The following is a 24,505-nucleotide window of genomic DNA, read 5'->3' as shown; positions in this document are numbered from 1 at the left end:
ACTAACGAATACCCAAACACTCAAAAATAAAAGGAAAGTAATAGTCTTGCAATTTTAACCACAAGTTCTGCTTTTCTCAGCATGTCTTTTAGAACTTTTAGGTTTATTTCAAGGCTCTGTGCTTATTTTCAAGAGCGGATATAAGCCAATTTATCAAGTGTAAGAGCCCTGTAAATTTCATGATGATAAATTATTCGAATTTTTAATTATTATTTGATTGGTCTGCTAGGAATGATGTAAAAGAGGCTAAATGGATTGTTACTGATGTATTTAGAAGCAAGAAATTGGAAATATGAAAAAAACAAGCTCAAAGCTTTTAAAATGTCAAATTAGAACTGTCTCAATGAATTAAATATATCAGTTGTATTAAAAATTAGTTATCTAAGTCTTGACTATAAACAGCTTGAGAACACAAAGCGGTTTCTCCTTGTACTGTAGAGACATGAGAAGTGAGATCTCTTACCTTAGACATCTTCAGTGAAGTTTTCTTGATCTGTTTAAAAAAAAAATGTACATGTTTGTATATACACACACACACTGATTTAGCATGAGTTGATGTGTAATGACTTACACATGAAGCATAAATAGCTTCTGTTTCACTTACCTTGTCAATTGCATCAAATTACAAAAATGACCTGATCTCATTATAAAGGAGATATAAAAAATTAGGTCAGTTAAATCAACTATATATAATGTATACATATATACATACATACACATATATACACACATACATTCCGTATTTCCAATAACATCCAAACTTTCTTTAGTACTGATTATATACTAAGCACGAGGGCCACAATAGGAGAAAAAGACAAATTCTCATGACCTCTGGAATTATGATTTTCCTTCTCTCTTTGAAACCTGTCTACAACGAAAGGGTCCTTGTACAGTACTGTCTTCTACTGAAGATTCCTTGAGATCCTGAGAACTAGTTTTTGACAATGGGGCACACAGAGCACATCTGTTAAGTAAAGGAAAAAGGACTGAAGACACTGGAGTGCTTGAGGAGTTTAACAACAGTTTTAGAGACATTTGGAATTTTAAAAGACTTGAAACTTTGGGGAACATGGAGTCTACTGGCTAACCCTTGGTAACAAAAGTCAAGAGATAGGAATGCAGTCAGATTTGATTCCCTCTGGAGCTTAGGAACTTATTAGGAAGTTTCTTTCCTGTTCTTGTCTCCCCATCCCCAAACCTTAACATTCCCGAAAACTGCACACCCTGTTTCCCTTCTGAATGTAAATGTTCCCAACCACCTCTGAAGACATGAGGCTCCTGCACCCCCATGCATGGTTTGATTAACTAAGGCTGACAGCAGTAGGATTTGTATTATTTCATAGAAGGTAAGCATTATAGTCTTGGTTCTCCTTCTAGTGACCCACTGGAAGTCTTACTCTCACCTATCCAGCAGGAACAAGGGAGGCACGAGAGAGCTGTGAACTCAAGTGCAGTCAGTAAACTGCCTGCTACTACTATCATGGCTGAGAAGGGAGTGTCTGGTAAGGCCCGGGCTAAAAGGGAGGGCCACCAACTGAGGAGGTGTGGAAAGCTCCAACCACAGGTGGGGAATTAAGGCAAACTTAAGGGAAAGTAGGATTGTTAGGCAAGAACAGAGGCAGGAGATGAATTCTGAACAACCTTTTGACAAGTAAAGGAATACAGTGGATCCTGGAAAAGCTTGGAGAACAGAGGTCCTGAACATGAGGACTCAGGAGTAAGACGATCGTGACCACATCTCCCTGCCTCCAACAAGAGCTAAACAGGCAAGCTGCAGGAGGAGAAAGGTGATAATTTGAACCAACAAAAATAGTATCGCTGGAATGATGATGCAAGTACACTATTTAAAAGAAACAAAACTGGGGGCGCCTGGGTGGATCGGTTGGTGAAGCATCTGCCTTCAGCTCAGGTCATTATGATCTCAGGGTCCTGGGATGCAGACCACATCAGGCTCCTGGCTCAGCAGGGAGTCTGTTTCTCCCTCTCCCTTACCTCCCCACTCGTTCTCTCTCTCTCTCCTTCTCAAATAAATAAAATCTTAAAAAAAAAAAAAAAGTAAACTTATTGGACCTAAAAACCATGATTTTCAAACTCAGACTTTGGTAGCTCAATTGAACAAACGGTCATAGTTGAGACTCGAATTGTGACTTGGAAGACAAAATATAAGAAATCTTTATGCACAGGGAGAAATACAGAGAAGAAAATCATGGGTAAAAGATAGTCTTGGAGGAACAATCTAGGCCATTTACCTTGTTAACAGTAAGAGTTCTCGTTAAGTGAAAAAGAGACAGAGGGAGGAAAATAATAATAACAGAAAATTTTCCTTAGAAGAACAAAGATCAGAGTTCACATTAACCAAGTATCTGGAGGGAATTAAGGTCTCTTTAACAGAAGGAGAAATTCTTTTTTTTTTTTTAAGATTTTATTTATTTACTCAACAGAGATAGAGACAGCCAGCGAGAGAGGGAACACAAGCAGAGGAGTGGAAGAGGAAGAAGCTGGCTCCTAGCGGAGGAGCCTGATGTGGGGCTTGATCCCATAAGGCCGGGATCACGCCCTGAGCCGAAGGCAGATGCTTAACCGCTGTGCCACCCAGGCGCCCCAGAAGGAGAAATTCTATTAATAATATAGGATTAGTATTAAACTACCTCACCAAAACCTAAGAGTTGGCGGCAAGAGAGAGAGCATAGAAGTGAAACATTCCAAAGGGAGAGGTGAGGGGTCCGATGGAATACAGATGGTCCGGGCAGAAGAAGGAGCAGACATCTTTTTTTTTTCAAATATAAAGATTAAGTGTGACTATAAAAGAAAAGGTAACCGTTAAAAAAAAAGAGAGACAGCGAACTTCCAAATTAAGAGACAGATACAGAATAGCAACTTGATCAAGCCAGGAAAATTATGGAAACAAGAGGAAAGATAATAAAATCAATCATTAAGTGGACGGATATGCTTAAAACAAAGTAACAAAAATGCTGAAAACAAAAGGACAGGCTAAAAGATACCAGGGTGGCCAAACCCAAAGAAAGTAGGACAGACAATAATATCGGTCCAGGAGAAATTTAAGGTAAAAATGTGACCATGATGAAAGGGACTACTTATAGGAAAGATAAACATTCCTAAACTTGCACATACAAATCATTACAGCAGATAAATACATAAAGCAAAGACTAGGAAAAATGACAGGTGAACTTGATAAAAACACAAATCAAGTGCAAGACTCTAATAGCATCCCTCGGAATTACAGATTCAGTAAACAGAGTATAAGCAAGGGCAGAGGATTGTGTAATACAACCAATAAATTAGAATTAACAGACACACAGAATCTTGAGTTAATAAAGAAAAGCAGCTAAAGAAAAAACACCATATAACTACTATAAAGAAAATTTAGGCAAATTTCAAAATATATTTTTACAATTGATGTTTTCAACTTATGATCTGTTAAAACTAGGGGGTGGGGGTAAAGATAAAATACAACTCCCAATTACTTGGAACACTCCTGGATATCCCTTGGATCAATGAGGGTAACAAAAGCAAAACCACAAGCTATCTAGACACTAATGGAAAGAAGACAAAAGCAGATCTATGGGATACAGTAAAAGCTTCATAGATTCTGATGAGAATTTGGGTTTTAGATATTTTCATTAAAGAATACGGAAGATAAAGAAATTTGGTTCTCAAATTATTGAGAAAATAAGTAACAACAGGAGGATAAATAGATTCAAAAGCTAGTTCTTTGAAACAAATTCCTCACAAGTTCCTTTAAGGGGGGGAAAAAAGCAAATGTAGAAAAGTAGGTATAAACACAGATTCAGGAGACTCCATGTATCAAGATGGCCACAGATTTGAAAATCTGGAAGAAATGGATGATTTCCTAGACACTGTAAATTACCAAAATGGAACCACGAACTGGAAAACCTGACAAGAACAAATACCACTGACCAGCTGACTAAAATTTACCAGTGAAGAAGGGACCAAGACCAGACAGAATTAGAGCTGCGGTCCACCCAACCCTGCACAGATAACACCCACGTCACTTAAGCCAGTACAGAAAAAGGGAAAGCACTCCAATTCATTCTATGAAGGAATGACAACTTTTAACAACAAACCGAGAGACCTAAGAAAGCTGGCTAGATAGCGGTATGTCAATCTCACTCATGAATATAAATGGCAAAAATTCTCAATGAAATATTTGTTAGCAATTAGGTTCCAGAAATATACCAAAAGCATCTATCTACATAAAGCCGTTACAACAAATTAAAGGAGATAATCCTATATGAATAGATGCTGAAGAGACATAAGATAAAATTTGGCAACCACCTCTAATAAAAACACTTAGGAAACTGCTTAAACATAACCCAGGGTATTCCCCAACACTAATGGCAAATGTTACTCTCTCAACAATGGAATACTAAATCTATTTAAATTACAATCACTAATTAGGCAGGGATGCCCATTACCACTATAATTATTTTAAAACATTTATTCTCTGATTGTCTCAATTTTTGGTTGCTCATTTGAATTAAGATCCAAACAAGATCTTCATATTGCAATCTTATCACACAATTCAGTGAAACAACAAAATGAAAAAACAAAAGCTTTTCACTGATAAGACTGAATACACAGAAAACACAAACGGTTCGGTTGAAAATTCTAGGGGCGCCTCGGTGGCTGAGTCAGTTGAGCCTCTGACTCTTGATTTCGGCTTGGGTCATGATCTCGGGGTCCTGGGAGCAAGCCCCACTTCTGGCTGTGCTCAGCGGGGAGTCTGCCCAAGATTCTCTCTGCCCCCCCCCTCAAATAACTGAATCTTAAAAAAAAAAATTCTAGAATACGGTGATTTAGTAAGGTGGCTGGATACAAGCCAGATACAAAATAATTCCTTTCTGTACTAGTAATGAATATAAAGGAATGTTAATGGGGGTGAAATGTCATTTACAACAAAATTAAAACAAAAAGCAACCACACATGTAAAAACAAATTTAGAAAAAATAGGGCCTAGGTGAATCAAATTTTTATTTCTCCCGAATTAGTATATAAACATGGTCCAACCCCAGATGGAATCCTAATGTGGGTTTTTTCCTAAAGGACTGGATAAAGTGACCTACAAGTTCACGTGGAAGAATAAAAGAGTGGGCGCTTGCCTTAGAAGCTATCACATGTATCTTATTTCAAACCAATCCAGTAGGACATAGGACTGTCATGGAGGTTTCTCCTGAACATCAGACTTGCTTCTCCTCAGTGAACCCTGGGCCCCTGCCTGGGTTCTGACCAACTTCATCTGAGCACCCTGAGAATGTTGTACCTCGAGTCCCCCTATGTTTACCTTATCCTGTTCAGCAGGACTGAGGATGTTCCATAGGAGAGAAGGGGAACTTTCCCTGGTCCCTATCAGTTTCTTGCTGGAAGAAAGGCAGGAAGACCTATCTGGATGCACATGTATAGGAAAATAGAGAATACCATTATTGGAACAGGCTATGAATTCTTTAACTTAGCAAGTTTTTCTTGCAATATGCTATTTCTTTCATATTCAGGTTTTTCCCCCTGAAATAAAATTTGGATCCACTATGATTTTGTAACGATATGTTACTAGCTAAGTAATGTAAAATGAAAGTTGAAATAGGAATATGGAACTTCGAAGCACCTGGTTTTCAGTGAGAAAGCCTTGATCCCGCAACACAGGATGCCAAGCACTGTGGTTAATTTAAACCGTGACTGCAGACCATTTGGATCTCCCAAACTCAATGTGGTCAAATAAAAATTTTATTCTTTCCGGTTGTGCTCATCCTAGATGCTAGCAATTGTCTAAACATTTGTCTTTACTTGAACATGGCTTCCTTCTTCCACTGAGTAATACTCCCATCCCAATTCACATAGAACAAAGCAACTTTTCCAAAACAAAAGATGAAAAACAGACGGATAAAACTAGATTCTTGGCAATACATAAAAATTTATTTTGCTTGTGGTATTTACACTAGTGGATTGCCCCTAACTACCAATCACAGACATGTTATTCTTCTATTTACATACATTATCCCCCCCACACACAAAGTGACCCTACTGTTTAAGACCCCAAATGTCCATTATCCCTAATCCAGAGCTCTGGAGACATTCGGCATTCAGATTCTTTGGATTTGAGGAAGGTACATATACCATACCACACAACTTCTTCAATGGCTACCTGGGCAGCACACCCCACAATCAAATATATTTTCTATAGTGACATATATGACCATTAGCACAAAGTGGTATAAAATGGCTTCAACTCGATTCTGCTGCCAAATGAGTTCTGATGTCCCTTCTCCCTTGGGAAAAAATTAAAAAATATCTTTTTCTTTTTAAGCAGTTTCTGTCTTTGGGTGTAAAAAGGAGTTGGGTATAAAAGGTGACCTGAATCACACTTACAAATGATGACAGAGGGCAGTCTCACCCCCTTCCCTCCCCATTTCCCTAGGTCACCCTGCTAGCTGAAAAGCAGTCAATGCGAATCTGATCTGATTGAGAAGCCCTTGCTCTTTACCCTGGGGTGCTGTGCCAGGTGAGAGATTAAAGTGGAAAATGGGAAAAAATATCAGGATCACTGTGACAGCTGAGATGATATCTGCCAAGATTTGACAGAGCAGTACACACTGTGAGTTAGGGTACTGGGTGCTACAAAGAAAGCCTGAGTTCGGGAGCCACCCAAACCGAAAATAATGAACCTCAAATTACAAACACTAGGAAACAGCTTTTGGAACTTCTACACGACATTTTATCTCTCATTAGGATGGCAAGGTTGTTCTGGAACATTAAATTTATCTTGAACTATTATGACTGGAGTTGTTCAAGAAACATCTGAGAACGTACTATGTGCTGGTCACTGTACTAGACAACGGGTAAGGGTGACCAGACTCACCTATCGCCTGCCCCTCAAAGACACAATCCAGTAGACAGCTCCCAGAGGGAACAATAAGGGCCGACATCAGGCGGACACCTAATCCAGCCAGAGGAAATCTACTCTGGGCGGAATCCTGAACAACAGAGCAGAGACTAGACAAGAAAAAGCCGAGAAGCTGTGGAGATAACTGGGTTTCCAACAGAAAGAAGGGTCTGGGCCGAGACCAAAGGTGCAAAGACCCGGCCGTCTGAACGGCAAGTTCACTTCTACGTGTGGCGGGAGGGCAGACAAGGGAGGGGTGGTACTGGCAAGAATGAGGCCAAAAAGGTAAAAGGCGGCCAAGCCTTGTGGGTCCTGCGGCCACCGAGCGGGGGCTTTACTGAGAGCGAAGGTCGCCACAGGTCGGCTTCACGTCAGGCCTTCCTGGGAATGGTGGCCCCCCACCCCCCATCCTTCCGGACTCGGCGGTGCGCAGAGCAGGGGCAGCCGCGTCCTCCTCTCCCCTGCCTCGTCTTGGCCACGAAGAGCCCGGGGCCTTACCGAGACGGCAAGGATCTGTTAGGGGAACTCTCCGCCAGAGAACGGCGGGGTGGAACGGCCCAGGTCGGGGCGACGACGGGACGCTCCGCAGGCCGCAACCTGGGCTTTCCCTCCAACCACGGCCGCCAGCGCACGGTGGGCGCCCCAGGCCCAGCACTGAGACGGTCCCACGTACTTCGCACAGGACGGCGGGGGGTCGGCCGGGTTCTTCCGCGACACGTCCCGCCGTGAGGGCCCGGGGAGGGCCGGAGACCCCAGGGCGGAGGAGGACCTGAGCTCCCGGGCCTGCCGCCCCTCCCCCATACCAAGCCAGCCACCCCGCCCGCGCGCCCCCGGAGCCGGCCGACCGCCCCCCACGAGCGGACCCCCGCCCGTTCTGCGTCGGCCTGCAGCTCGCGCCCCCCGCGACGACGGGGACTCACGGCGAGGGACTCACCGCCGAAGAGTCGAGGAACAAGCGCCTACCGACCGCGCCGCGGACCCGCCCAGTGCCCGACGTCCGCTGGCGCCCCGCCCTGCCCCGCCCCACCCCGTACGCGGATGGCGTCATCACGTAGACCCGCCCCCTTGCCAACGCTTACCTCGCCCCGGCGCGACCCGGCCTTCCTCCCCTCCCCCATTCGCCGGCTTCCGAGTGCGCAGGCGCAGGCCCGTCCGCGTTTTCCGTCTCTGCGCAGGCGCCGTGCCCCTCCCACGGCGGTTGGCCATATAGAGGCTGGGGGTGGGGGGGGAGGTCAAGCGTAGCCTCTTCTCCTTTACCAAGATGGCGGCTTGTCCCTGTTTCGCCACAGTTCCTACCTTATGAGCTTGATTTCCTTACGCTGATAAGAGTGGAACAGGTAATGTGAGTCTTTGCCTTGTGGGTACGTAGAGTGGGATGAAGGGCGTTTCATTACAAGGAGCTAAGTGAACGCTAAGGAGAAGAGAGGCGGACGAGGGTAGGACAGGTCGCGGTAAGAGTGCGGAGCGACCACGGGCCGGGAGCCTTCGCCTCCGGCCCTCACCTCCAGGAAGATGGCGGCAGCACCGAGCTGGGAGCGCCCGAGAGGGGCTGCGGAGGGTACGGCGAGCGCCCGAGCGGGGCTACTCTAGCCCCGGGCCGCCGGCGTCTCGATGGTGCGGGGGCTTCGCCCCCATTGGCCGTCGCGGGTCACGTGGGCCGGCGGGCCTGTGCGCGGACCATCGAGTTGGGCGGCCGTCCCCGGGGACGTGGCCTTCGTGCGCCTGGGCTGGGGCCTGCGCCCCGGGGGAGGGAGGGGCGGGCGCGGCCCCTTGCTGTCTCCCCACGGGCTGGTCGCGAGGTGAGACCCGGGGAGCGCCCCGGAGCCCACCGTGGCGACGTGGCTCGGGGACGGGCTCGGGGCTGAGCCGGCCCGGATGTCCTTTCTCTCTCCGGGCGGCCTGCAGGCCCGCAGCGGCGCGGTGCAAATGCCCTCGTGCGGGGAGCGTTTGTGGAAGACCCCGGACTGAACGTGAACACAGTTTCCGGGACTCCGACGGGGGACGGCGTCGTGGGGCAGCCCTGGGGGGCACGGAGAGGGCGTTGTTGGAAAAGTGGTTAGGTCCTCAGGGCACCCGCCGTGGAAAACGAGAGGGTTTGGGTTCTCTTAAGCGCAAAGGACAGATCTCCCTGTGTATTGTTCACCAAGCCCTGCTTGTGGGCAGGTGAACGCTCCGGAGGTACCCGGGGAGTGGACGTCCCGGTGGCTCGCTGTCGCCTCAGGACGGTCAGCCACTTGGCCGGCAGGGGTGAAGGTAGGGCACGTCACAGTCCGGATTCTGTCTGCAGCAGCTGGCAGTGCTTCACTACGGAGTGAGCTCCAGGCCGGGCTGTGGGATTCCAAACACTGGCTCGAACCTAGTGCTTGGGGTTAGGGTTTGAAGCTTTTGAACAAGAAGCACCCCAAGCTGACCTCGTTAAGTCCGTTTGATATTAAGGTACTTGGAAGCCGTTTTGTAAAGTAGTCGAGAAGGTGTTTGGTTAAGAATGGGTCCCGTCATTGGCGCTCCCAGTCCTCTGGGTCTCAAACGACAACCGTCAACCTGTCATGAGACTTTTAGGCTAGGAGAAAGCGGAGCACCTCCCTTCAAGTCTTGAGGGACAACATTTGAAAGCCAGTTAAATTATTTACAGTGAGGACTGAACCTTCCTGTAGCTTCCATTAGTTCCTCTGTGTGCCGGGCACTGTTCGCGGGCTCACCTCATTTTCTCTCATCAAGTTAACATCGGCTGTGTAGATAGATGTACAGCGAGTGTCGGGAGAGCGCTTCTAAGGGCCAGTCAGCCCGTGTTCCTGGGCGCCTCTGGGGCCAGCCCAGCCCGAACTCTGTCACAGGCCCTCCCCCGTGGGCCAGGCTGACCTCTCTGTGGCCTGATGGGAGAAGGTCTTCTTGAATAGCCACGTTATCTGTGTTCTTCCTTTGGTTTTCTTGTTTGGGGCTTCTGATTGTCTGACTTTGGCCTTGCGACTTCACTCCTTCAGCAGTCCAGTTCAGAAACATTTATTGGGAGTTGTGGGCCAGACATTCTTAAGGGTTCTAGGGTTGGAAAGGTAAAGAGGATATACACTTTTTTTCTTAAGCAGCTTGTGGTCTAGTATGGGGGATTCACTTGTGAAATAATTAGGTTGCAGTGTTTTGAGTGCAGCAGTGGGAATATGTACAAAGTATGGAGATACGAAGGAGGAGGTGCTAATTACCTGTCGTAAAGTTTTTACAAAGAATGTTGTTCTTGAACTGGATTTAGAGGATGAGTAAGAGTTTTACCAGAATGGGGTGTTCTAAACAGGAAGACTAGCTTATGCCAAGAGGACGCATGACAGTTGTAGCTGGTGACATAAATGGGCAAGAAGTTGAGAATTGGGTGCACTGCTAATACCTCAAATAGTAGAGGGCTTTGCTCAGCTCCTGTTCTGAAGGCCTTCGTGCCCTTCGGTTAGTCCTGTCTAGGATGCTCTGACTTGGACAGGGTTTCAAGTGATTACAATGTCTACCTGGATGACTTATGAGCATTAGTCACAAGTGGATGAGATAGATTCTCCATTAATGCTTCCCAACTGAAACTCGTTTATTTACCGGAAGGGTCTGAGCAGAGAACACACTTCTCGAAGTACCAAGTGGTACTTCTATTTGATGAGGCCCATTCAGCATACATCCATCCCCACAGGGCTAGTGATTATAGGAAGGCTTTTTCCCTTTCCTATTAAGAAATAACTAAGCTCCTCGAAGAAACAGCACACAATGGAGTTCTTGGTTGTCAGGCTACGGTGGCAAGAGCATGCGTAGTGAAAAGTTTTTGGCCAAGTGGGAAAGTAGCCAGAGAGACCATCAGTGTGTCAAAATGCCATTTCCCTTAAGTTATGGAAGCACCGCAACACTCAATATTTGAAAACCAAGAAAACCAAACCCATCATCTCTGACATTTTAAAAATTGATTATACGAGTTATTTTTTGTTAAAGTAAGTTGCTCTTTGTTTTTGGTTTTTATTTCTTAAGTCAGACATTTTAGAAGTGATATCCCTAGTAGGCTGTTTTACCAAGCATGCTCAAGTTCCTCGAATACTGCTAGAGACCCGCCAGACATGTTGTCCCAGACTTGTCTGGGCATCATCTTGATGCTTGCCATTAATTTGGTAACAATACATTGACCATGTGTACTCTCCCTTCATACGCTTTATTGGCATTCTTTTGAATTTTTAAATTAAAAATTAATTTTATTTCAAGTCAAGGTTATATCTTCAAGTAGTTTTTTAAAGGAGTAATACATGTAGAAAGGCTTGTAAGGAGACACTGCATTTCCTTCCCCAGTCACGTTTCCTCTCCTGCAGAGCACACACGTCCACCTCTTTGCCTCCAGCTCAAAACAGCACATGTGCTCGCCTGCTACTTCATTGCTTCCCTCTTTTGTTGCATGCCTTGTCTCCTCACTTGACTCTGAGAGTGGATGTGAAGTGTCTGGCTTTCTCTTACTGCTCTGCCTTCCCTGTGCAAATACGTGGCTGCCTGAAGCACGTGCACCTGTAGTTTGGTTAGTCCAGTATTTGGTGGTCATGTTATGACTTCATAGTGCTGTTCACAGCTAGGCAAATGGTGTGATGGGATTACCTTTCCTTTCCTGCACGAGGTTTTGTTTTTCCTGAAGTTCTTGTGAGTCTTGTTTTTTGTTTGTTTCATTTTCTGTGTATTTGTCACTAAAATTCAACCCCAAATTCACCAGTTGTCTAAATCTCCTTTCAGGAAATGGAGTACTTACCTGATGAAATTCAGTATTTCGTTAATCTCATCTGGAATAAATATCCCCCAGGCTCCCACCTGCTGGATTCTTCCTGCAGATCCCACCGCCTCCTTGTGTGGGGTCCTTGGTTTCCTGGAACCCATGTCTCCCTCTCTCTTGACTTAGTACTCCTCTCATTGTGATGGAACACTTCCTTAAGGAGTTGCCTGGGGACAGACGCAGGGAGGTAAAGTTTTGAGAACACGTATGTCTGAAAGTGCTTTATTACTACTCATGCGTCTGAGTGAAAGGTAGACACCGTTTTGCTCTGACTTCTGACTTTAGGATTATTGTTGAAGGCTTCAGACATTCTGATTCTTCAGCGTGTATGTGGCTGTTTCTTCTCTGAAGCTTAAAGGATTTTTCTCCCTGAAATTCAAAACACTCAGTGCAGCGATGTCCTTTGGAGGCTCTTTTCATCCATTGTCTTGCTTATTCTTGAGGCCCCTTTATTTGGAAACTCCTGTTTTTCAATGCTGGCCATTTTTCTTGATTTATTGCTTTTGATTTTTTTCCATTCACTTTCTCTTTGTAGAATTCAACTGTTGGACCTTCTGGATGGACACCCTGATTTTGCATACATTGTCCACTTCTTTCTGGAAGATGCTCTCACCTTTGTTCTGGCTGAGCTGTTGAGTTGTTCTGCATGTCCCTAAGAGTGTCCTTTTGCTTGCTCTGCTCCAGCCTTCTCACATCCTGGTTTTGTTTCATAGCTCTTGTGCCTTCCCTTATCTCTCTGAGGACGTCCCTGAGTTTTCAGGTTTTCTTTCCCTGAAGTCACCATTTGCTTCGGGCTACTTTTTGTTTGTTTGGGATTTTGGCTTTCATGTCAAAGCTTTTCTGTGCTAGCTGGTGATATTTTCCCACCTGCTCAAATGTCAGTAGTTGGGGCTTGCCAACTGTGGTGTTCACTGCAGATGTACCTGCCTGGGACATTTCCTAAGGCACCCTGTCAGCTTCTTTCTGTCTCTTCAGATTCTCTACAAAAATAGCTTCCAGCCTCTTGCCTGTGTCCAGGCTGCCAAGTGAGGGAGACGACTACAATCTTAGCAGTAACTAAGGACAGACTTACTCCTGTCTTCAGAGTGGTGTCTCACCCTCTGTTGTAATGGGTGTCCCCGGTCGGTCCAAAGATTCTGTTTCCCTTTGCAGGGGAAAAAAACACAGCCTTTGATCAGGGTGTGAAAGGCACAAAACAAGAAAAAGTCCTATTTAATAGTATTTTCTCCTGACTTTTCTTTCTGAGTGCCCACCAGCTGTGTTATTTTTAGCTTACAACATGAATTTCACCTAAATTTGTAATTCTTCTGTTCTTTGCTAGTCCTTTGTAGCCCAGGTGTGGATTTTGTTTTGTCTTACACGTGTGCTGAAATGCCCTAGTAGCAAAGAAGAGGTGAATAGGTCAGTCTTCATGGTCAAGAAATTTGGGGGCACCTGGGTGATTCAGTCAGTTAAGCGTCTACTTTCTGCTCAGGTCATTATCCCAGGGTCCTGGGATCAAGCCCCACATTGTCACGTACCCTGCTTGGCTGGGAGCCTACTTCTCCCTCTCCCTCTGCCCCCCCCCCCCATAAATAAAATCTTTAAAAAGAAAAAAAAATACCCTTGGAAAGACAGCCATGATTCATTTTAAATGGAATTAACGGTAGTAAGTGGTAAAACAATGCATATGACATGATCTTATTTTTATTTAAACCATGGACTAATATATCTAAGAAAAACCCTTGGATAAAACAATTTTGGAGATACTCCTTGGAGTATCTGAAGAATCAGGAGAGATTGCTAATTTTTATATTGTTTCTGTTGTAGTTGTGTTTTCCAGTATTTTTATGCTGAAAGTCCTGTTCCTTGGTAGACCGCCACTGCAGCAGGCTTACTATAGTGTTAAAACCAGTATTCATGTAGCCTTCACAGCCGCTGCCCATCTCATCCCATGCTGTGTCATGGGTGGGGGTCTTCCCAGGAGGCTGAGCTGTGTGCCCTGAGGCCCCACCGCTGGGAGAGCAGGTCTCACCCGGAGCAAGGAAAGGCAGGAACCAGTGTTTAGTTAGCAAGGGCCATTGAGCAATCAGTATGAATGTTTTACAGGTAAGCGTTTTCTGAAAACACTCTCAGGTTTTTCTTTTATTTGTATGAAGTGCTATCTTCAGATATTTCTGAAGGTGGACCTTGTGAGACATGCAGCGGTGTTTGTCCATTTGGGTAGTCCGCCAGGCATTGGTTCATTCTGCCAGACTGGACAAAGGGTCGAGATGCTGGTACAGGTGAGAAGGTGGTCCTCGCTGGCCTGGGAGTCAGGAGACCTGGACTTCAGTTTGGGGCCTGTTCTTTTTTTTTTTTTTTTTAAAGATTTTATTTATTTATTCGACAGAGATAGAGACAGCCAGCGAGAGAGGGTACACAAGCAGGGGGAGTGGGAGAGGAAGAAGCAGGCTCATAGCAGAAGAGCCTGACGTGGGGCTCGATCCTATAAAACCAGGATCACGCCCTGAGCCGAAGGCAGACGCTTAACCGCTGTGCCACCCAGGCGCCCCTGGGGCCTGTTCTTAATCAGCCTTGTGACTCAGGGTGTTTCTTGACCTGTAGGACTTTAGCTCCTTCCTTTTAAAGATAAGAAAGTTGAATCTCGGAGGTTTTGCTGTTGTTGTTTTTACTCCTCTGATAGCACAGAACACTTGGTCAACTCAGTTTATCTGAAATTAAGATTTCAAGTTTGGAAGGATGGTACTTGAAGCTGATAATCGCTCATGTAACCTCCCATTTTGTGATCCATTTCAAGGATGCACAAGTGATATGAAAAGCTTTGCCTAGGGGCGCCTGGGTGGCTCAGTTGTTAAGTGTCTGCCTTCGGCTCAGGGCGTGATCCCGGGGTCCTGGGATTGAGCCCCACATCAGGCTCCTCTGCTGGGAGCCTGCTTCTTCCTCTCCCACTCCCCCTGCCTGTGTTTCTTCTCTCGCTGGCTGTCTCTCTGTCAAATAAATAAACAAAATCTTTAAAAAAAATTTTTTTTTTTGCCTAATAAAGCTATTTCTTAAAAAAATTATTTTTTTATTAGAGTGAGAGAGCACAAGGAGGGGAATGGCAGAAGGAGAGGGAGAAGCAGGCTCCCCACTGAGCAGGGAGCCCGACGTGGGACTTGATCCCAGGACCCTGGGATCATGACCTGAGCTAAAGGTAGACACTTAACTGGCTGAGCCACCCAGGCACCCCTGTCTAGTAAAGCTTTTATTCGTTGATTACCATGCAATAGGCACCATGCCTTTTATTTCCAGCCGTGGTTCAGCTAGGTGATTTTGGCCCCCAGAGAACATCTGGTGGCGTGTGGAGACGTTTTTGGTTGTCATGACTCAGGGGTGCTACTGGCATCTAATGGTTAGAGGCCAGAGGTGCTCTGTGTCCTCCAGTGCCCAGGACAGCCCACGACAAAGAATTGTCTGATTCAAAAAGTCAGCAGTGCTGAGGTTGATAAGCCCTGCTTTGCAGGGTCAGTCCTTAAAAGCGTTCTGGGATGTGGCTGTCACAGGCTCTATTTTTCAGTTGAGGAGAGTAAAGACTCGCTGGGTGAAGCTACTTGCAGGAGTGGCTGGTTTGGGGCTGTGCTTGCTGTGCTGGCGGAGTCCTCATGTCACAGATATCCAGGAGGGTGATGGTAATACAAAATCCTCATGGAGCCGCTGCTGTGCAGTCCCTGGTAAAGCCCTGCGTATAAGCTCACTTAATCCTTGCAGTGATACCACCGTTGATTTCAGTTCCTCCTTATGGTCAAGACCAAGCACAGTCAAGACCTGTAATGATTTCATCCTTATCTTTGTCTTTCGTTTTAGAAGTTTCACATGTTGACAGATTTACCTAATGTTTCATCTCTGCCTGTAGGGCTGAAGTTAGGGTCAAGAAGGCAATATGTCCACACAGTCTTTACTGAGTTTTTCCAAGAGAGGGGCCAAGCAAACTTTAGGAGCAAGATAGATATTCTACTGAAATAAATAGTAAAATAAATACTAAAATTGTCCCGCATCTTTTAGAATTTTGAGTCTCTTTCCTTGGTTCAATCATCAAGTATTTATTTTTCACCAAGTACATATCCATCAGTAAATTTTGGGTAAGGAAGTGAACAAATTAAAGTCCCAGTCCTAAAGTCAACAAGCATGCAGGGCCCATCTCTGCAGTAACCTGCAAGACAGCTACTGTCAGTCCATCTCTGGTCACCCTAAGGGATTAGCTTTCTTCTCGGGACTCCTACTGGACTGACGTTTCCATCGTCCTATCACGACAACCCAGCACCACCATCTCCCTGATGTTATCTGATGGACCTGCAGGTCTCATGGAGTAAGACCTCTCTCGGTGTTACCTGCTCCCATCCCTGTCCGAATTACAGGTTGAACCATTGGTAGGCTGTTGATTGTTTTGGACCCCTGTATCCGGCAGAGTAATGTGGTCATGGCAGGTGTCCTGTGTGTGTTTTGAGGGATTGTTGATTACTAAAATGGGAACATTCTGACTTTTGGTGAACTACAATGGGCTGCTGAATCCAGAACAGCTTTCTAGACTCGGGGATATGCTGCACATAGTAATAAGCCAGTCCCCGATGCTCAGGTCTCAATGAGTCGCTCTTGTGTTCTTCAACCATGGTTGAATTTATGGCCTCAGCCAACCAAGGAGCAACTTTTCTTCTGAGGTCTGGGTGTGCTTGGATTAACAGACTCTTCTGATCCAAGAGCATTCTGAGCACGTGCCTTCTGCAGAAGCACAGCACAGCATTTAGGGGCCAGCTGCTCCCTGGCCCAGAGTTCTGGCATAAAGCTGCCTCCTCGTGCTTGTCTTTTTTTTTTTTTTTTTTAATTTATTTATTTGACAGAGATAGAGACAGCAAGAGACAGAACACAAGCAGGGGGAGTGGGAGAGGAAGAAGCAGGCTCATAGCAGAGGAGCCTGATGTGGGGCTCGATCCCATAACACGGGGATCACGCCCTGAGCCGAAGGCAGACGCTTAACCGCTGTGCCACCCAGGCGCCCCTCGTGCTTGCCTTCTATACTGCATCTCCTTTATCAGCATTCAGTCCTTTGTGTGACCTTCTGACATCTCGCCTTAGGTATGTGGTTTGAGCTGGGGACCACATTTATGAAGCAGAGCGATAATTCTTGGCTTTGCTGTGCTGGGCTAGAGGGGACCTCACGAATGCTATTCTGCTCTCTCAGCACTCACAAGCAGGGCACACTTGTCTTCCCAGCAGTAAGCTTCATGACACAGTGCAGGCTGGACAAGTGCTACGTTAGGCTCCTTTCTGGAGAGGGGAAATAACTTCAGCCAGGTGCATTCAGTGTGTATTATCCCCTCTGCTGCAGAAACTATTGTGCCCTTCGAGGAAGTTCTACGGTATGAACTTGCTGGCGGTACTTGCTGGTGTTAGGCCTGCATGTCACCAGGCCTGGGTCACCACAGTTAAATAAACAGGGCTGGGAGGGAGGGCACTGTGAGCCAAATATCTTTTTGACTCTACTGAGGGTCAGGCACAGGGGGGCTTGGTAGCTGAGTTCCCCTGATCGCCTGGTCTGGAGGCATCCTGCAAACCTCTGCATGTGTGTGTGTTTCCTGGGGGAGGGAACACAGTCTTCTCGCAGGTGCCTTGATGGCAGCTACCTGCATGGCAACCGCTCCCAGCCTGCCAAGAGGTTTACATCTGGAGGCTCTGGAGAGAGCTGGACTCCAAAAGAGGTTGCCACAACAGATAGCCTTAGGGGAAATGGCAGGGCTGGAGAGAACGTCCTTATCCCCGAAAGGACCAGACCCCTTGGAACAAGTAAAGGTACGAGGGAGAAAGGAAACAACGATAGAAGTGTAGAATTAGAAGAAATAATTTTGGAAAGGGGGTCGTGTGTTTGGCTTTGTTTTGCTGTTTTTAAAATGTGGTTGAGGTGAGTGACTTGTGGCAAAGTGTTTCTGCTTCTCAGGGCTCCTTCAATAGAAAATGCGTGGTTTCTGATGGCTCGTTATGTGGAGTTGAAGACTTTTGGCCCTCTCTTTAACTCTTTAGAAATTAAAAAAAAAAAAAAAAAGTGAAAATAAGAGGAAAGGATGGCCCTATGTGAACTTTCCCACCTTTCTGTTGCACCCTTCTGACAGTCGTGAACCGTGCTGCTTGATGGTGCTCTGTAACTTACAGAGCACCCTGGAGTGTGTCTGAGGGGGACTTTCAAGTTCACTTGTCTCTCAGTTTGTGTCCTTCCAGGTGGAGATAGTGCGCTAACTCCTGGACGCCGTGTATCAGGTGGTGACAAGTGTGGCCATTTGCCAGCTATTGTGGATAAATTCAAATGTATGTGTTGTTCCTCATTTCACTTTTATGTGATATACTTTCTAATTTTATTAGTACTTAACTCATTTGGAAATATCTTTCAAATGGAATTGTGAATTATATGTACCGTTTTGACTTTTTCTGGTAAGGAGAAGGTTAGCTAGGTGGTCCCGTAGTACTGGCTTAAAGCAGTGTGTGTGAGATCAGTTTGAAGAATACTTTTTTTTTTTTTTTTTTTTTTTTGAAACAAGGCTTCTATTTTGATACATTTGCTTATGCTTGGAGCTGACTCGCCAGCCCATGAGACCAAAGTTCTGTGTGGCCTTTGTCGCCCGCCAGTGAGCTCAGCAGCGCTGCCAGGCTGCCTGTGCACAGAGCCCCTTGGCTCCCAGCGTTCAGTGTGGCAGTGTCTGGGACGTGCAGACAAGAGTCAGCTGCAGCAGGGTGACCCTGCTGTCAGGGTCCATCCTTAGTCTATACCGGTGCTGGAGATGATCACCATGTCCCCTTGAGATTGGTAGGTGCAATTCTTCTCTGAAAGATTGGGCAAACAGAGAAAAAGATGGTGTTACTCAGGGAGAGTCAACAGTTGATCTGTAAAAGCATGGATTGGTTCTGTGAAAGATCTTTGGCCTTTCCTTATGTAGGCCTCACCTTCTTGTCCTTGGTTGGCTGAGGCTTCGGGTTTCTTCCACTGCTGAGCATGCTACTGAGCTGGAGACAATGTGCGTAACAAACCTACAGCCCTTCCGCTTCTTTCAAATGTGGACTTGGTTTCAGGTTGTGCTGGTAGTTTTAGGATAAATCAAGGAGGAAATGGCCTGTGAAGGACTCAGTGGTGACAGGTGGGTCTTTCTCTTCTATCGGATCTCACGGCAGTTGACTTATAATTAGGCGTCTGCTGTCAGTTGGGCATATGGCTTTATGGAAGGCTGTTTTCATTTTAGCCTATTTAGCACTGATTTGGTAGGCATTAAGAGGCTTCCTACAAGAATATTTTAATTCCAGAATGTACTTTTTGTCTGTCTTCTTGTGTCTTCACTGCATCCTGAAGTGGGGAGGGGGGTGCTTTCTGCTCTTTTAAGCCAGTGCTAGTTGACATGGTCACGCTCCTCACCCAGCCTAGATACTGCTCCCCTCGCCTTGGGTGGCATTCCTCTCACATGACATGGCTTGTCCTGTCTGCTAGTGTCTCTGGGTCTTGCTCAGAGAACAGTCTGTGATTGGGGTCACAATGCTGTTGGCTAGTCCAGATGGAGCATTCTGTGCTTTTCCCTTTTGGATGTGGTATCTGAAAAGCCTGAGGAGCACTGGGGGGCTCCAGCAGATCTGCCTTTTCCAGGGGGCAGCCAGTGTGGGGTCCACGCTGACCTTGCTGTTGTTGGGGACAAGCAGCTGTACACGTCTGAGGTTGTGCTGCCAGTGGCTTCCTTGACACTTCAGATGGTTTGAAAATCTAGTTTCATGAACTTTGAGAACATGATCATAACAGACTTCAGTAAGATTGAGGTAAAACTTTGTTACGCTACATAAAAAGTGAGTGAAATATGCATTGATCCTAAAAGATTAAACATATAATCATGTTTTGACTTTGAGTTTGAAGGATCAGTGCCATTTGCCACCCCTCTCCTATATTATATTGATACATTTGTTTCCAAAATAGGCATTTATTTAATCCTAAACAGGCTCCACGGTGAGCGTGGAGCCAGGTGTGGGGCTCAATCTCAGGACCCTAAGATCGTGACCCGAGCCAAAATCAACAGTCAGATGCTAAACCGACTGAGCCACCCAGGCACCCTGGCATTTATTTATTTATTTATTTATTTAAATTAAAAAGTACTACTGTCCTCGATTTAGTGTTTTTAACTATCTTACACTTATAGAGGAATTGCAAGTATGGTACAAAACACCTTTTCTGAACCATTTGAGAGTCAGTTGGGCATATGAAACCTTATCATCCTTGGATATTTTTATGTGTTTCCCCACAAACAAGATACTCTCCTCCTTAACCACAATACAACCATCAAAATCCGGAGGTTAATGAGAATACTTTGGTACCTTCAGACCCATTCACATTTCACCAGAAGGATCCAGTTCAGAATCTCGTGGAACATTGCATCAGCACGTCTCTGTAGTCTTCTTCAGACTGCAGCTGTTAGTCCATCTTACCTGGGCTTTCTTCATCTTGGCACTTTTAATGATTAGAGGAACTTATTTCGTAGACCTTCTCTCAGTGTTGGTTTGTCTGGTGTTTCCTTTTGATTAGCTTCAGGCTCTGCATCTTTGGCTGGAACAGCACAGAAGGAATGCCAGGTGTTCTCTGTGTTTCATAAGATGGCACACACGTTCAGTGTGTCCCCTCACTGGTGATGTTCACTTTGGTCACAGATTAAGGTGGTGTCTGCCAAACTTCTCCCCTGTAGAGTCTGTGTCATTTAAAGTATGTGGTGGTGGTGGGGGTATTTGTGAAACTAAATGTTTGTTCCTGTCAAACTTTGGTTTTTGTCACACACCTGTATCAACATAGGCTCACCACTTTCTGTTTTATTTGGTGCACCCTCCTCTGGCATCATCGTTTATTGTACTGTTCATAGTGACCAGTGAAAGCCCCCTTAAAGCTGGGTCCTATGTCCTTCTGATGCATTCCCCCTTATTCACTTAGAACGTCTTGCTTTTTGGTACAGCAAGACACACTGGGCTTTTTGTGTACTTTCCCTGTCCCTTGAAAGAGGCCTGGTTCCTTTAATGGCAGATGGTCCTAAGAGAAGCAGAGTCTGGACACCAGGTAGCTTGTTGTTGACGTGTTAACTGGCCCAGGCCCTCTCAGTGGATAGAGCCACGGAAAATGTGTATATATGTGTGTATGTGTACATAATATGCATGTACACACAGGTGCATGTATGCACACACGTGTGTGTTTATAGCACAATCATCATGTCTGTTTTTATCTCTATTGAAAAACAAGAGTTTATTCCAGTACTTCCAATTGCAGTCAAGTATCTCGGTGTTCATTCCAATTTCTCCCTTTTAAGTTGGTAGCTGTCTTTCCAATAGTGATATGCCTTGATGCCAGTGTCCCTGCCAGTGTCCCCAGTATTTGCTTGTTTGAGTAGTCAACCCTGTGTGTTACCGGTGTCCTCTGCCCTCTTCATCTCACTCAGCCTCTACCGTTCCCACCGGTGGACATCCTCCCACTTCACCTGGGCTCTGATAAAACCAGTGATGTGGACATCCTCTAATATGGAAGCCCACATCCCATTTTTAAAAATCCAGTCCTGTACGCTATCTTTGTGCCCTCTCCAGGCTATTACCTGAACCATTGTTTCATTGTTTGTGACCGCACACCTCCTGTGGTAGGGACACGCCACGATATAGTTGCCGCTTGCTCACTGATGCACGCTTGTGTGCTTTCTAGTTGTTTGCCTCTGACAGTGCTGCCGTGACTTCTTTTATGTGTTAGACCTATGCCTTCTGCATTCTTCTGCAGCTACTTCTGGAGAGTAGCCTCTTTGACGTGTGATTGCCGAACAGGATTGTATGTCTGTTACTGGTGATGTGTTTTTAAATTGCCTTCTAAAGTTTTACACTTTAGAAGTTACTCTGAGATGTTTGCCAGACAGAGAAAAATTTTTATTTGTATCCTAATTTCTATGTTAGTCTACGCTTGTATAAAATTCTTAACCTCTTACAGGGTCAAATGAGTCATTACCTTCCTTCGTGGTGTCTGCAGTCTGTATCCTCAGGAGGCTTTTGTAGTCCCAAATCACAGGTTTTTCTCCTCAATCTTCTAGCTCCTCAAGGCTTGATTTTTTACTTTCAGATCTTTAATCCAGCTGGAATTTATTTTAGAGTGTGGTGTGAGGCAGGGATCAAATTTTATACGTTTTCCAGAATGGAAATTTGTTATTGGCCCACTTCTGTTTATTGCTCTCCTTCCTTACTAATTTGAAAGGGCACTTGTACCAAATGATACACTCCTAGATACTCATCAGTCTGTTTTGTTCATACTTTTTCCTCCTCTTAGTACCAAGTCTAGTTACATTGCTTTGTTAGTGTATTTTGCTAATTTTAGGTGAATCCAAACTCTCTTTTTTATAGGCCAAATAATCTAGGCAGATTTTATTTTTAGGTGAATGTGGGAAATTATTTTATCATTAAAAAACAAAACAAAACCCTTCTGGAATGTTGAATTAGTTTCTTAGGCCTGCCCTAATAAATGTACCTTCAAACAACAGAAATGTATTTCCTCACAGTTCTGGAGGCTAGGAATCTGGCAGGGCCACACACTCCCTCTGCGGGCTCTGGGAGAGAAACCGATCTTTGCCTCTTCTGGTTTTCGGTGGCTGCCCCCACCCTCCTTGGCTTGTAGCCACATCACGCCGAGCTCTGCCTCTATCTTCATACAGCTTTCTCCTCTGCGTGATGTCTCTTTACTGCCCATGTCTGTTTTGTAATACTGATGTACTGAACTTTCCTTCCATTTTCCTAGCTTTTCATTATAATAGAGGGACTTCTACGACAGATGGTCTTCTGCAAATAGTGGCATTTGTGTCTTTGCTTAATTATGTCCTCTTCAGTTGCATGTTTGACAGTCTGTGGCAATAGTGGACATCCTTGCCATTTTGTTACTTATTTTAAAGGATACTTTTAGCTTTACTCTATATAGGATATATTTTACTTTTTGGGAATATACTTCATGTAGCCATTTTCTTCTGTTCCTGATGTTAAATTCCATAGGAAGCAAGGACTGCATATTGACTTTTCTCATTCTTTTGGGTATTTTTTTTTTAAGATTTTATTTATTTGAGAGGGAGAGAGAGAACACAGAGGCAGAGGGAGAAGCAGTCTCCCCGCCGAGCAGGGAGCCTGACTTGGGGCTTGATCCCAGGACCCTGAGATCATGACCCGAGCTAAAGGCAGATGCCCAACCAACTGAGCCACCCAGGCACCCCTCTTTTGGGTATTTTTAAAGGGCCCTCTATCAGTCATAGATATGTTTATTCTCCTATGAGCTATAAGTTTGAGAGGCATACATTTCTTAATATTGAATCCTTACTGCATCCCTAGAACAGACCCTACCTAGTCATAATGTCTTACTATATAAATTAAATGCTGGATTTATTGGTTTGGTGTTTTGTTTAAAATTTCCCGTGTTTGGGGTGCCTGGATGGCACAGTCAGTTAAGCATCTTGATGTCTTGATTTCTGCTGAGGTCATGACCTCAGGGTTGTGAGTTGGAGCCTGCACTGGGCTCTGTGCTGATTGTGGAGCCTGCTCAAGATTCTCTCCCTCTCCCTCTGCCCCTCCCTGCCCCACTCATGCACTTACATTCTCTCTCTCTCTCCAAACAAAGAAACTCCAAAACTTTCCATGTTTGTAACCTGGTTTGCCGCGAAGAATCTCTTCTCTGTAGCACCCACTCATTGTTTGGGGAAGCAAACTGCCTTGATTTGCCTCTGGGGGCCACCCTTTCCACCAGTACAAACTGTGTGTTTTGGATGAAATGGCCCAGCTGCATGGGTGGACCCTGATTGGCTATGGCTAATAGACATATCCCTTCTCCTTGGTCCCTTGACTACAGTTATTGGTCCCCTGATGGGCTTAGAACCCAATTAATGTCAGTGAGATACAAAAATAATTTGTGAGGGCCCCATGGGGCAAAGAAGCTCTTACTTCCTTGGGAGCTACCAGAGATACAATTACTGCCATTCCTAGCAGTTCTTATTTCAAAACCAAGCAAGGATAATTATTGTATCATTGTGAGCTTGTCTTCTCTGTGTGTTCTTTTCTTTGTCAGACTGGAAGGTGTTAATTGCTCTTTAATTGCAATTTTCTTAGAAACTGATTTTGGCTTTGATTGATCGAGTCAGCTATTTTTTTTGTTTTTGTTTTCAATCTCACCGTTTCTTATTATTAGTTTAAATTTATTTTTATTTTTTATTTTTTTAAAGTAAGCTCCACTCTCAGCATGGAGCCCAACATGGGGCTTGAACTCAAGACCCTGAGATCTAGACCTGAGCTGAGATCAAGAATAGGACAATTAACCAGCTGAGCCACCCAGGTGCCCCTCACCAATTCTTTTGTTTATTACGTCTACTTTCTTTGATTTTCTCATTCCATTTGACTTGAATGCTTTAGCTCATTTATCTTCACTCTTCCTTATAATAAAACTTAGAAGTTTGATTCACCCTCTCAGTGCAGCTTTGGCAGCATCCTTACAGATTTTGATAAGGAGCTCTCTTTGATCCTTTTTTAAAAGCCTTTTATTAGGAAAATGTTCAAACGTACCCCAAAATAGAATACTGATGACTCACATACCTAAAAACCAGCTTTAACAGTTGCCACATTTTGCCATTTTGGTTTTGTCTTCCTCTGCCCTCCCCAAACTTTTTTAGTTTTGAGTATTTTATTTTAAGCAAATCTTAGATTACCTGTCACTTGTAAATACTTTAGCATGTATCTTTAGTGGAGGAGATCTTAAAGAAACCATACCTGACAGAATTAACTATATGTTGTTAATATTG

General features: G+C 45.0%; 2 protein-coding genes across 10 annotated transcripts in view; one reads left to right on the top strand and one right to left on the bottom strand.

The window, feature by feature from the left end:
• Nucleotides 1-8,457, bottom strand: part of SEPTIN2 (septin 2) — a 32,574-nt gene extending 24,117 nt beyond the window's left edge. Inside the window, exons 1-3 of one of the 4 annotated variants that reach the window (XM_026490908.3) lie at nt 7,851-7,903; nt 5,324-5,424; nt 464-493 (exon numbers count right to left, since the gene is read on the bottom strand). In XM_026490908.3, the coding sequence (XP_026346693.1) occupies nt 464-472 (9 nt within the window). In that variant the 5' untranslated portion in view covers nt 473-493; nt 5,324-5,424; nt 7,851-7,903. Of the gene's footprint in view, nt 1-463; nt 494-5,323; nt 5,425-7,850; nt 7,951-7,995 lie in introns of those variants that run through there. The other 3 variants (XM_057306300.1, XM_044380346.3, XM_026490900.4) reach the window with 3 other exon arrangements.
• HDLBP (high density lipoprotein binding protein) overlaps nt 8,143-24,505 on the top strand; it is a 69,661-nt gene continuing 53,298 nt past the window's right edge. For 2 of the 6 annotated variants that reach the window (XM_026490930.4, XM_026490913.4), the window contains exon 1: nt 8,143-8,253. The gene's annotated coding sequence lies outside the window, so the exon portion shown is untranslated. Of the gene's footprint in view, nt 8,254-8,600; nt 8,716-18,313; nt 18,499-24,505 lie in introns of those variants that run through there. The other 4 variants (XM_026490924.4, XM_044380339.3, XM_044380328.3 and 1 more) reach the window with 4 other exon arrangements.

The sequence above is a fragment of the Ursus arctos genome, unplaced genomic scaffold, assembly GCF_023065955.2.
Source record: "Ursus arctos isolate Adak ecotype North America unplaced genomic scaffold, UrsArc2.0 scaffold_1, whole genome shotgun sequence".
Classification (NCBI taxonomy): Eukaryota; Metazoa; Chordata; class Mammalia; order Carnivora; family Ursidae; genus Ursus; species Ursus arctos.
The sequence above is the reverse complement of the archived record's forward strand: the minus strand, read 5'-3'. Positions and strand labels throughout refer to the sequence as shown.